The sequence below is a fragment of the Hyperolius riggenbachi genome, chromosome 2, assembly GCF_040937935.1.
Source record: "Hyperolius riggenbachi isolate aHypRig1 chromosome 2, aHypRig1.pri, whole genome shotgun sequence".
Classification (NCBI taxonomy): domain Eukaryota; kingdom Metazoa; phylum Chordata; class Amphibia; order Anura; family Hyperoliidae; genus Hyperolius; species Hyperolius riggenbachi.
Window position 1 is genome coordinate 52,235,710 of NC_090647.1, and position 13,904 is coordinate 52,249,613.

Genomic DNA, 13,904 nt, shown 5'->3' on the forward strand with positions numbered 1-13,904 from the left:
GAAGACTTGCTGCAGGTTTCTATTGGGAGTGATAACACATGGCTTCTGCTGCTTTGCCAGCAGGTGGATTTCCTCAGCTTTCTCACCTCCCAGGCCGACACTGCATATCTGTGCTGCTTGGGAATTTATCCAAAGTCATTTTTGCATCAAAAATGATCATTTTTCTTTCCGATATAAAAATTCACAAAAAACGCAAAAGTCTTTATTTTTACTGTCAAAATTTGCAAATGCGAAAATCCTTTTTAGGGTGAAAATGTGGAACAATGCAAAAAACTACAAACGGATTACAAAATGGTTTTCGATGGCATTTTGCTCAAAAGTCTAATTTTACACTATTTCGCAAAAATGTATGCAAAAAGAATACCAAAATTTTCGCTCATCACTGCTGCATATCTCCCACCTCTATGGCCTAGTGCACACCAGAGCGGTTCTGCTGCGGTTTGCGATCCGCTTGCGGGTACGGATCCGCTAGGGTAATGTATTTCAATGGGCTGGTGCACACCAGAGCGGGAGGCGTTTTGCAGAAACGCATACTCCCGGGCTGCTGCAGATTTTGGATTGCGGAGGCGTTTTTGCCTCAATGTTAAGTATAGGAAAACCGCAAACCGCTCTGAAAAACGGCACTTCAGAGCGGTTTGCCAGGCGTTTTTTGTTACAGTAGCTGTTAAGTAACAGCTTTACTGTAACAATACATGAAATCTACTACACCAAAACCGCTACACAAAACCGCAAAACGCTAGCTGAAACGCTGCAGAAAAAGAAGAAAAAGCGTTTCAAAATCTGCTAGCATTTTGCGGATCTGCTAGCGGTTTTTGGTGTGCACCAGGCCTATGTACAAGATAATAGCTTATCCGCCAAATGATGTATAATCTCTATGTCATCTTAGTCTATACTATTGTACATGCCATGAATGGTCTCCTGTACAGCACCACAGTATATGGCAGCACTATATAAATCTTAATCGTAATAAGAACGACAAATATTGGGCTTGAAATACCAGCAGAATTTTGGGTAATTGTAATTCCATCAGAGCAGAGAGACAAACGTTCCAACAAGTTGGCACAATAATAATGTCTTGTTCCATCAGATAGTTATCTGTGCCTTCTACACACGGGAAAACAAATTTCACTGGCGGAATAGGATATTGTGCTGCAGTTCAAGGACCTTATCGCAGCATAAAAAGGCTGCTGGCCAAAGTTGATACAGATACGGAGAATAAAAAGTTTGGAGTCTAAACGGTGCGTGCCCTGTGCTCATATTTGAGAACCACGTAGAAACCTTTGCTTGGAAATATCAGCCTAGACTCAGATGCTTATCAGGCCGCTTGCATGGTTGTACTATCAAATATTACCACAACTCTTATGCAGAAACAGCTCTCCAATAGTCAAAAATATTCAAAAGATCGGATAGGGGTTGCAGTTAAATTAGAGCCACCAACTCTTATAATCAGCCACAACACTTCCAGATACAAGACGGCGCTCTTAATTCTTCAAGCCTTCAAATAGCAAAGTGCATAAAAGATACCCTTAAAGAGAATCTGTACTCTAAAATTCTTACAATAAAAAGCATACAATTCTATACATTATGTTCTCCTGGGCCCCTCTGTGCTGTTTCTGCCACTCCCTGATGCAATACTGGCTTGTAATTGCCAGTTTTAGGCAGTGTTTACAAACAAAAGACATGACTTCTAACTAGAGTGTGATAGGCTGAGAGGAGAGCTTGGAGAGGGCGTGTAAAGCTTCTGCCTATCACAAGCAGTGCTGCACATTCCGCACATTCCAGCTTGAGCACGACAGAGCCGACAGAGGAAAGAAGATTAGATAGATTACTGAGACAGTGCAACTAGAAAAGGCTGCAGTAAGCCAGAGTACATTAGAACAGGTAAAGGGACTTACAGGATAGAAGAAATAAGCCTCAAAATTTTGTTACAGAGTCTCTTTAAAACAAAGTAAAAAAAAAATCACACATAAGGCTTGATTCACTAAGACAAATAGCATGCTTTATCAGAGTTAACATGCTTTATCAGAGTAGCATAACGAGCGCTACGAACTTATGTTTGCTAATTGGCAATGACGAGAGCTCCACTCGTCCCGCCCTGAGCCCCTGCGGGTCCAATCACTTTAAAGGACATTATCCACGCACTTTGATTGGTCCAAAAGGCTGCCTGTCACTTGACAGGAAAATTGACAGGCAGCCTATTGGGCAAATCAAAGTGTGGGGATAATGTCCTTTAAAGCATTTGGACCCGCAGGAGCTCAGGGCAGGACGAGTGGGGCCCCTTTCACACTGCATGCGTTGCCGTCTGGATTTTGGCAACGCGTGCGGGAGGCCGACACGCATGACATCAGGAGGTGCATAGACTGCACTGTCTGATGTTCACACTGCATGCGTTTCGGACCAGTGCGGTCCGCGAATGCATGCTGCACACATTTTTTAACAAAACGCACCGCTGACCCTTTCACTTTCAGTGAATGGGATCAGCCATGCAATGCATAGAAACGCAGATGGCGTGTGTTCATACGCGTTGCGTTCTGAACGCCCGGCCATCCGCGTTTCATGATATGAACGTGGCCTATTATTGCCAATTAGCACGCACAAGTTCGTAGCGCACCTCTATGCTACTCTGATAAGGTGCGTTAGCTCTGATAATATGTGTTAACTCTAATAAGGAGTGTTAACTCTGATAAGGCATGCTATTTGTCTTAGTAAATCAAGTCCTAAGTGATTAATACTGCTAAATCCAATGCACACTGCTCTTAAAAACAAACAGCACTTCCCCGGGATGTGCCACCACCAAGAAGGAAGACAATGATCAATTGCTCTCGCCTTTGAAGTTACAATCACCGGAACTCTTATTGTATCATGCGTATCAGCCACTGGCTTGTCTGTCCCCAGTTCGGGATATTCAGAACCAGACCTCAATACCATGCTTCAATAAAACCAGGCCTTTCTTTATTTCCAAATGCTGGCAGCAACAGGGTATAGTATTTGTGCGGCTAAGCCGTGGACTCCAGCCAGCATGCCTCACCTCCAACACCCACCGCTGTATCCAAGCATGTCACATGACCACACAGCGTCAGCGTACCTCCAGGCTCCACCCTACACGTTTCGTCATATGATGACTCATCTAATATTAGACCATCTAAGAATCATTCAAATACTCCCAGATTCAGTTACAGTTTGAAGAATGATAATTCATAACCATCCTTTGCTGTTCCTGGGGTATGTAGACATACAGATTTACAACATATGGGCCATTAGGCCTGATTTATCAAGACAGGTGTAGGGAAATCTGAAGCAGATGTGGACAGTTACTTAGAGCAAGCAATCAGAATCTCTGAACATTTGATAGACAGCTGACAGAGGATTGGTGTCAGGCTCCACTGCACCTGGGCTGGCATGGCTGTGTGTGCGTCCTGCATGACCGCGTCCGGGAGCGTACTGCGCATGTCATAATCATGACACCATGTGCTGAAGGACGCACTCAGCCGGGTCAGCCCAGGCGCAGTGAAGCCCGGCTTCCACAACCTGGAAGAGACTGCCAGAGGGGCTGAGGTAAGAAAGGAGGGAAGAGTCTTTTTTTGGGTAATTTTTTGCATTCTCTAATTGGCCAAATACTTCCGAGTTGTTTCTGCAGACTCTGATTGGTCCAATGCTTTTGAGTTCTGTGATTTGGTTAAAATTACAGAATTGCGGAGATGCGGTATTTCCACAGAAATCCGACTTCCGTTTTCTGAATTCCGTTCGGAAATGCAGAAATTTAATTTCTGTGGAGTTCAAACGCGCATCCCCTACATGTGAACCTCTCTATGGATAACCCAAAACCATAAATAAACAAAGGCATTGGGCTTGATTCACAAAAGAGTGCTAACTGTTAGCACGGCCATTTTCGTGCGAATTTTTGCGCTTGCGTTCGATTGCGAATTTTCACCTGCAATTAAATGGTTTCACGCGCAATCGCAAAAATTCGCGTTTGCACGCGAAACCGTTTAATGGCTCGCGCAAACAAAACGGCCTTGCTAACAGTTAGCACTCTTTTGTGAATCAAGCCCAATGTGTTGTAAGACACAAGTAAGCTTTAGGTTAGCAGGAATGGTTGCATGGCCACCTAGCTTTTCATCCTTCCCAGGCCAGCTAGACTGGCTTCAGCCTGTAGTGTTGGTAGTATAGTGGTGAGCATAGCTGCCCTCCAAGCAGTTGACCTAGGTTCGATTCCTGGCCAATTTATGTGAGTTGGCTTTTGACATCCTACAAATCCCTAAGCAACCTCATTTTTCTCTTGGATATATCACAATGGTACATGCTAGGCTGGCATCAGCATGTAGCATTGCAGTGTGTTGTGTTGGTGGTATAATGGTTAGGATAGCAGCCTACCAAGTGATAGGCCTGGCTTTGATTCCTGGCCAATGTATGTGAGTTGGCTTTTCACATCCTACAAATCCCTAAGCAAGCTCATTTTTCTCTTGGATATATCACAATGATACATGCTAGGCTGGCTTCAGCATGTAGCATTGTAGTGTGTTGTGTTGGTGGTATAATGGTTAGGATAGCAACCTGCCAAGTGTTAGGCCTGGGTTTGATTCCTGGCCAATGTATGTGAGTTGACCAGGAATCAAATCCCTAAGCAACCTCATTTTTCTCTTGGATATATCACAATGGTACATGCTAGGCTGGCATCAGCATGTAGCATTGTAGTGTGTTGTGTTGGTGGTATAATGGTTAGGATAACAACCTGCCAAGTGGTAGGCCTGGGTTTGATTCCTGGCCAATGTATGTGAGTTGACCAGGAATCAAATCCCTAAGCAACCTCATTTTTCTCTTGGATATATCACAATGGTACATGCTAGGATGGCATCAGCATGTAGCATTGTAGTGTGTTGTGTTGGTGGTATAATGGTTAGGATAGCAGCCTACCGAGCACTAGACCTGGGTTTGATTCCCAGCCAATGTATGTAAGACCGTTTGAAACATCTTTTCTATGATTTTTCTGGCCACCATAATTTTTTCTAAATTTCTAAGTTTGCCTCTCCATTGAAGTCTGTTGCGGTTCGTGAACGTTCGCATGCACTGAATTTTCACGGTAGGTTCGCGAAACAGGTTCGCGAACCTAAAATCGGAGGTTCGGACCATCTCTAATTGTGATTACTTGCAGCTGAAGGAGAATAAGTGCTGGAACCCACTAGAGCGATTTTGTGAGCGTTTAGGGAGCAATTCAAACCGCTAGCGATTTCCCTAAATGCTCAGCTAATGTTAATGGATGGGCGAAAATCCACTGGATTGCGATGACCAAAATCGCGAATGCAGGACATGCAGCATTTTTGAGCGTTAGCGTTTCTGTAAGGTATATAAACGCTGCCATAATCATTTGTCAAAACCTACACAGAGCGATTTTGCTAGCGTTTTTACATTACTGCACACCGCAAGAAAATTAAAATTAATTGAAAAGACCAATCAGAATTAAAAACGCTAATCGCTACACAACTGCTGGCAAATTGATTACACTTTTTAAAAATCGCTACCGAAAACGCTCATGAAATCGTTTACAAACCGTTCACACAAAAACGCTAGCAATTGCGATTAGTGGTAGCGTTTTGTAGTGGGTTCCAGGCCTTAGACAAGCTCGTCACTCTAAACACAAACAGGTTGGATTAATCTGTGTTTTCCTTGTGTTCTGTGCGTGAGTTCAGGTCCACTTTAAAATGAAAGTCCTCCAGTGAGAGCCTTCTCTAGGTCACAGTAAAAGTTCCGTATCTCAATTAGGAGGCCAAGAGAGAGAGAGAATGAGACAGAGGCGGCGATAACATCTTTGCCTTTGTTCTTGGAATTGTTTTTATTTTCACATTTAGTTTTTTACAGATTTGCTGTAATTAAAATCCATTCTTTGCTAGGAAGGAAGGGAACTTGTTGACCTCATTACTGCAGTAAGGTCAGGAGTGTAGATTTTGGGTTATCTTGGCGCCTGGCAGATAAATCCTGAAGCTTTAACCTTATTTGAAAGAAGAAAAAACTATTTTTTTTCCTTCCTTTGTTGTGATGGGAAAGTAGATTTGAGTTATTGGATGCTGAACAAAGGCGCAAAGATCATGCTACTCGGAAAAGCCGATAACATTCACATCTACTGAGCGGATGCTTATTGTTAAGAGATAAGAATTATATATATATGGGGGTGTTTTTACCGGAAAAGAAAGGTCAATATGAGCTCTTTCAAGGCTTAGATGGTCCTGCAGAAGCTATTCAGTATAATTCAATTGTTTCCTTTTTATGAAAATCTAGTAGAGTAAATCTAGCCTCGGATATAAGTGGGCTGTCAGACCACTGATTAGGGATCTGCTATTGGGTCCGTTTCCACTGTGCGCGGAATGTGTCTTGTGAGATACGCAAGGTCGGGTTTATACTTTGTGTGCCCCTAGCCCAAGTACATTGTGGCTTTGCTTTCATGTGCAGCAGCGTTTTTGTAATAAAACAACATGGGCTTTTGATTTTTCTTTTGAGTACCCCTTAACATTGATTAAAGGGGCATTATGGCGAAAAATTGTAAAATTTAAAATAAGTGCAAACATAGACAAATAAGAAGTACGTTTTTTCCAGAGTAGAATGAGTCAGAAATTAATTTTCTCCTATGTTGCTGTCACTTACAGTAGGTAGTAGAAATCTGACAGAAGCGACAGGATTTGGACTAGTCCATCTCTTCATGGAGGATTCTTAGCAAGGCTTTTATTCTTTACTAGTAGACCCAAGCCCATTTAAAAACGGGCTATAGGTTTGTTTGCTGACATTGCGCACACCCGCCACACGGGCGCGCGCACCTGTCTGCCCACTCACACGCCAGCCTGGCTCACTGGCCCCGTTCGCAAGTCCCAACGGCTGTCTGGGTCCGTGCTGTGCACATGCGCAGTAGCTGAAAGCACGGACCCAGCTACACAGAGACAGTGTACACAGGGACACTTGTCACTTATTAGGTAGGATAAAGATATTACCTAAAAAAGATTTAAACAATGATGCTGGCCAGCTTCCCTGTCCGCTACACAGTTTTTTGGCAGTTGGACATAGCAACTGCCATTCACTAAGTGCTTTTGAAAATAAATAAATACCTGAGAATCCCCCCATGAAGAGATGGACTAGTCCAAAGCATGTCGCTTCTGTCAGATTTCTGCTACCTACTGTAAGTGACAGCAACATAGGAGAAACGTAATTTATGGCTCATTTTACTCTGGATTTTACTTCTTATTTGTTTATTTGTTTATGTATGCACATATTTTAAATTTTACAATTTTTTACCATAGTGCCCCTTTAATTGACACCTTTACTGTCAAAAGGATGGTTCTCACAGCACATCTCTCAGTGAATGAAATTGTACCTGAGAGGCAGGCCTCCTGGGAGCTCCAATCACAGCACTAAGAAGCTCTCTACCCAAACACCACACAGTCGGTCTCTAGATGTCCATCACCTTTAGGTTGGTTTCACACTATAAACCGGCGGTAGAGATGCGATGCAATCAGATGATCGCACCGCAACTCTAAACATAGAGTTAATACGCAATAATTCCTTTTTATGGCTGAAAGCCAAACAGGAAGTGAGGTAATCTAGCACTCACTTCCTGTGGCGGAAATACTAAGTGTACGGAAGTGTATTGAAAAAATGCCCTTCCGCGCATGTGCGCTGAAACAATTAAAAATAAAATTCACGATAGACTCACAACTGTACCTCAGGAGTTATAGACTCACTTGAGGACTGATGGTTAATGTCTGAATGAAAATTCACAGATTACGGCGTAAAATCTAGTAATTACTTCTTAATTCTTCAAGGCCCCTAATGGTATGGATCTTGCACTGCTGACTGATTACAGATTGTAGCTTTCAATTTATGGCCACACAGGCCAGTCACATACCTCCCAACATTTAGAGATCAGAAAGAGGGACACTTAAGCCACACCCCTGCCACACCCCTGATCACGCCCCCATCACACCCCTAGTCACGCATACCATAAAGATTTCCTAAGAAAAATATGTTGTTTTATAATTCAAACCACACTGGTACTTTTTATCCTGGTTTGTTTTTCTTCATAGTAACATTTTAAAATTAGTAATATATCAATTTAAAGGATGGGAATAAAGTATAGAGTCAATTAAACACATTTTTTAGTAGAGAAATATATATATATATTTACAAAGAAAGGGGGACAAAGTCCTGAAAGAGGGACAAATGAGAAGGAAAGAGGGACAGAGGGACAGGGCTCCCAAAGAGGGACTGTCCCTCTGAAAAAGGGACAGTTGGGAGCTCTGCAGTCAGGTGAGTGAAATCACGAAACGCAAATGCACACACTCCCAGTGAGCACATTCCTACCTTATATCTGATCAGCAGTGAAGGTGAGTGAAATCAGGCAAAGCAGAGGTGGTGAGGATACGGATATGCTAGGTAGCCACAATTCTTGTACAAGCGGTTTGTTATTACTTGTTTTAGGCCCCAGGAACAAGAGAGCCTTAATAAGCCGAACCAATGGGGCAGAAGCCAAAGCTGGACAGGAGTCATTATTATAGTTTATTCACAGTACATTTATATTGCATTTTTCTCCTTGTGGACTCAAAGCACCAGAGCTGCAGCCACTGGGGCGCTCTATAAGCAGTAGCAGTGTTAGGGAGTCTTGCCCCAGGTCTCCTCACTGAATAGGTGCAGGCTTCCTGAACAGGAAGAGAGAAGATTTGAACCCTGGTTTCCTGTTTCAGAGGCAGAGCAACAGGTACAGGATACAAGATCATGCAAGGGAGTTTACGTCTTAGAGACCAAGAAGATATAGTCCAAGTCTGCATGATGGGTACTCGATGAAGGTGGTGCATGATCAAGGGAGGGAGAACCCTGACAGAGACTTATAATCTAAAGGGAGTAAGGGTAAGAGCATACTAGGTTAGGGTCAGGCGCGGAGCTAGGGGGGTCGGGGTAGGACAAGTGCCCCGGGGCGCCTGGTCCCCGAGGGCGCCCTCAGCCTGGCTGAGCTGCGGGGTTTTTTTTTTTTTTGCGGCGGAGGGGAGGGGAGCAGCGCAGAGAAGAGGGAGAGCTGTGCGGACGGTGGGGAAGGGGGGCCATATCCCCCCTCCTTCCCTCACCTTAGGTGCTCTCCCTCCCTCGCTGTCCCCTCCAATGTCCGGGTGGCTCAGGCTGGCAGCGGCGGGCGGAACTCACCTCCGTCTCGCTCCAGCGCCGGCCGGAAGTTCGAGTGCGCAGCCGCTGCTCTGGTCTGGACCAGACCAGAGTAGTGGCAGATCCATCCGGCGCTGCGACGAGACGGAGGTAAGTTCCGCCCGCCGCTGCCAGCCTGAGCCACCCGGACATTGGAGGGGACAGCGAGGAAGGGAGAGCAGCTCTTCTCTGCGCTGCTCCCCTCCTGCTGGGGAGGGGGACACCTGACCTGGCTACCTACTCTGGGCACATATACCCCTGGCTACATATACTGGACATATATCCCTGGCTACCTACTCTGGGCACATATACCCCTGGCTACCTACTCTGGGCACATATACCCCTGCCTACATATACTGGGCATATACCCCTGGCTACCTACTCTGGGCACATATACCCCTGGCTACCTACTCTGGGCACATATACCCCTGGCTACCTACTCTGGGCACATATACCCCTGGCTACCTACTCTGGGCATATATACCCCTGCCTACATATACTGGGCATATACCCCTGGCTACCTACTCTGGGCACATATACCCCTGGCTACCTACTCTGGGCACATATACCCCTGCCTACATATACTGGGCATATACCCCTGGCTACCTACTCTGGGCACATATACCCCTGGCTACCTACTCTGAGCACATATACCCCTGGCTACCTACTCTGGGCACATATACCCCTGGCTACCTACTCTGGGCATATATACCCCTGCCTACATATACTGGGCATATACCCCTGGCTACCTACTCTGGGCACATATACCCCTGGCTACCTACTCTGGGCACATATACCCCTGGCTACCTACTCTGGGCACATATACCCCTGCCTACATATACTGGGCATATACCCCTGGCTACCTACTCTGGGCACATATACCCCTGGCTACCTACTCTGGGCACATATACCCCTGGCTACCTACTCTGGGCACATATACCCCTGCCTACATATACTGGGCATATACCCCTGGCTACCTACTCTGGGCACATATACCCCTGCCTACATATACTGGGCATATACCCCTGGCTACCTACTCTGGGCACATATACCCCTGGCTACCTACTCTGGGCACATATACCCCTGCCTACATATACTGGGCACATATACCCCTAACTACATATACTGGGTACATATACCCCTGGCTACATATACTGGGCATTTATACCCCTGGCTACATATACTGGGCACATATACCTCTGGCTACATATACTGGGGACACATACCCCTGCCTACATATACTGGGCACATATACCCCTGGCTACCTGTTCTGTGGACATCTCTACCCCTGGCTACCTGTTCTGGGGACATCTATACTGCTGGCCACCTATTCTGGGGACACCTATAGACCTGGGGCTACCTATTTTTGGGCAAGCATTGCTGTCAGATTGAGTGTATTTTGGGGAACTGCTGCCAGGTGAGAGGTGTCTACCATATTAAGGGGACATTCTGTCTATTTATGTGAAATGCTGTCTATTTATGTGCCTCATGACTGCTGAATTTGTCTTGTTGGGGGCCTCATGGTTACTGAATTTGTCTTGTTGGGGGCCTCATGATTTGTTGGGGGCCTCAAGATCGCTGAATTTGTCTTGTTAGGGGCCTCATGATTGCTGAATTTGTCTTGTTAGGGGCCTCATGATTGCTGAATTTGTCTTGTTGGGGGCCTCAGGATTGCTAAATTTGTCTTGTTGGGGGCCTCATGTTTGCTCATGATTGCGGAATTTGTCTTGATGGGGGTGGGGGGCTCATGATTGCTGAATTTGTCTTGGAACATGCTGGAAGGTACATACTGAGGGAGAGTGGGTGAGCGTGAGCCTGCTAACCTCCATGTACATTTGAAGGGGCATGACCAAATGTGGAGTACCCATAACCACGCCCACATTTGGTCATGACCCTTCACCTTAGGGGGCGCATTAATAGTCTTTGTCCCCGGGCGCTGAAAACCCTAGCTACGCCTCTGGTTAGGGTTGCATAATGGTTGCTTGCTCAGCAGAGCAAATTATGGTGTTGATGTAGTGGGGTAGGCGATCTTAAAGAGGTGCATTTTGAGGACTTGTTTGAAGGTGTTGAAAGGTGGGGTGAGACTGATGGGTGGCGGAAAGAAGTTCCAGAGAGTGGGGACAGCTTTTGAGAAGTCCCACAGTACAGCATGGCAGTGGGAGATGCTTAGAGCGGTCAGGCGCAGGTCATTGAAGGATAGGAGGGGTTAGGATAAAAAAAGCGCTGATTATCACCAAAGCAGAGGGTCAGAAGTTAGAGGACCATTATCAGCTAAGCTCAAGGCTCAGCAGTCAGAGAGCAATGTCTATAGCTGTACCCATTTTTTTCCCACAAAGGTATTTTTTTTTCCACCTTGATTATTATTTGGCCTATAAACTTCCCTGATGCTGTAAAATCCATTTTGTAATTAAATATTATTAAAGAGACTCCGTAACAAAAATTGCATCCTGTTTTTTATCATCCTACAAGTTCAAAAAGCTATTCTAATGTGTTCTGGCTTACTGCAGCACTTTATACTATCACTGTCTCTGTAATAAATCAATGTATCTTTCCCCTGTCAGACTTGTCGGCCTGTGTCTGGAAGGCTGCCAAGTTCTTCAGTGTTGTGGTTCTGCTATGAACTCCCCCTTCCAGGCCCCTCTATGCACACTGCCTGTGTGTTATTTAGGATTAGAGCAGCTTCTCTCTTCTCTCTTATCTTTTACAAGCTGGATAAATTGTCCTCTGAGCTGGCAGGGCTTTCACATACTGAAGAATTACAGACAAGGGCAAAGCTGTTTGCAGGAAGAAACAAGCAGCCTGAAACTTCAGTGCATGAGAACAGGGGGAAAGAAACACACAAATGATCTCTTGAGATTTAAAAGGAAGGCTTGTGTATGGATGTATTTTCTATGTGTGGACATACTGTACATCAACCTACTTCCTGTTTTGGTGCCATTTTGTTTGTTTATAAACAAACTTTTTAAAACTGTTTTTAACCACTTTTAATGCGGCGAGGAGTGGCAAAATTGTGTCAGAGGGTAATAGGAGATGTCCCCTAATACACTGGTATGTTTACTTTTGTGCGATTTTAACAATACAGATTCTCTTTAAAATAATCTTTGTACTGCATCCTACAGCCTACTACAGATGTCAAATAATTCCTACGTTGCTTCATTAAATGGCAAATCCTTCATGGCAACAGTCTACCATTTTGTGTACACAAATCTCCCAAGTACTTATTCCTCCGCTCATGCCATCGAAGAAAAAGTTTATCCGCGCGGAGTATTTCATTTTTACGGGTAGAGGAGTAATCACGTCTAATGGATTCTGTAAATGTAAAAATTTCCATTTTAGAAGCCCAAGTTTATTCTTTATAGACACTCTTACTTACCACTTCCACTCCCCAACTGAGGCAATTACTTGCACGTCGTCAGGTGAACAGGAAGCCTCGATATGAGGTAAGTTTGCCGCAGTGAAGTTAGGCCAAAAAACTTGTAAGTTTTATTGCTGGAATCATTTTTTTTTTCTTGGCCACAAAACTTTTAGATGCCCTTTTAAGTCCTTTTTTTCGGCCGCAAGGGATCAAGGGAGATTTATCTCAAATTCACACAAGTGTCAACTGAGCCTTGACTTTAGCCGAGTACAATGTTTCATGAATAACAGCAGATTGATTTTGCCCGCTGCCCCGAGCTGCTGTTTAATGGCTTCATTGACGGAATAGGCCTACATGTGATCGTTTCCTTTTAATATGCACGCACTAAGCTTTGTTGCCTTACTATTTCCCCCCAGGGCCTGGCGTATACCATTTTTGAAGACACCCTGGGCATGGCTCTGGTTTCCGATGGAGCTGAATGCATTGTTATATCCAAGGAGTTTTTCAAAAAACAGATGGATGACGCATACGTCCATAAATTGTCCAGACACGTAAGTTCTGCCGTGGCTGTGATCTCTGCTGGTTATTTATAGCGGGCCTGGGGACGTACATGGCACAACATATGGAAAAATAAGCTATTGGCAGTTCTGTTCATCGGCCAATATTGGCTGCAGAGCCGGCCGCTTTGGAAAAGACAATAAGCTTCAGAAATGCATTCACGAAGGAAAGTGATTGAAGGTAACAAAAAACAAAAAACAAAAAACATACACATAAACAAAATAACCATGTGGAGGAGATAAATTAGGCTAAATTAGATCTGTTGTCTTTGTGCCCAGCGAAAGCCAAACTGAGTTCAGGCCCAGGCTTCTTTTTTCTTATTAGCATTCAATGGGACACTGTTTTATATTAATGATGTGTAAAGGTGTGTAAAGAAACATTCTAGTGTGGGAAAAATAAACAGTGACACCTGCTGCAGCAAATCATAGGTTCTCATCAATCACCTACTGTCTGTTTGATCCTCTCTCTCATTCAGTAATGATAGGTATATACTAATAAGGAGGCGTGGCTTCAGCTAGCAGAGTAATAACTCACTCCTCTTGGTGGCAATGAGCTTAAAGGGCAACTGAAGCAAGAGAGATATGGAGGCTGACATATTTATTTCCTTTTAAGCAATACCAGTTGCATGGCTATCCTGCTGATCCTCTGCCTCTAATACTTTTAGCTATAGACCCTGAACAAGCATGCAGCAGATTAGGTGTTTCTGACATTATTGTCAGATCTGAAACATTAGCTTCATGCTTGTTTCTGGTGTTATTCAGACACTACTGCATCCTAATAGACCAGCAAGACTGCCAGGCAACCGGAATTGTATAAA

General features: G+C 44.5%; 1 protein-coding gene across 2 annotated transcripts in view; it reads left to right on the forward strand.

Annotated features, from left to right (window-relative positions):
• The window catches only part of LOC137543748 (cyclic nucleotide-binding domain-containing protein 2-like), a 326,577-nt gene that overhangs the window by 262,733 nt on the left and 49,940 nt on the right, over window positions 1-13,904 (forward strand). For both annotated transcript variants that reach the window (XM_068264880.1, XM_068264881.1), the window contains one exon: window positions 12,946-13,080. In XM_068264880.1, the coding sequence (XP_068120981.1) occupies window positions 12,946-13,080 (135 nt within the window). The remainder of the gene's footprint in view (window positions 1-12,945; window positions 13,081-13,904) is intronic.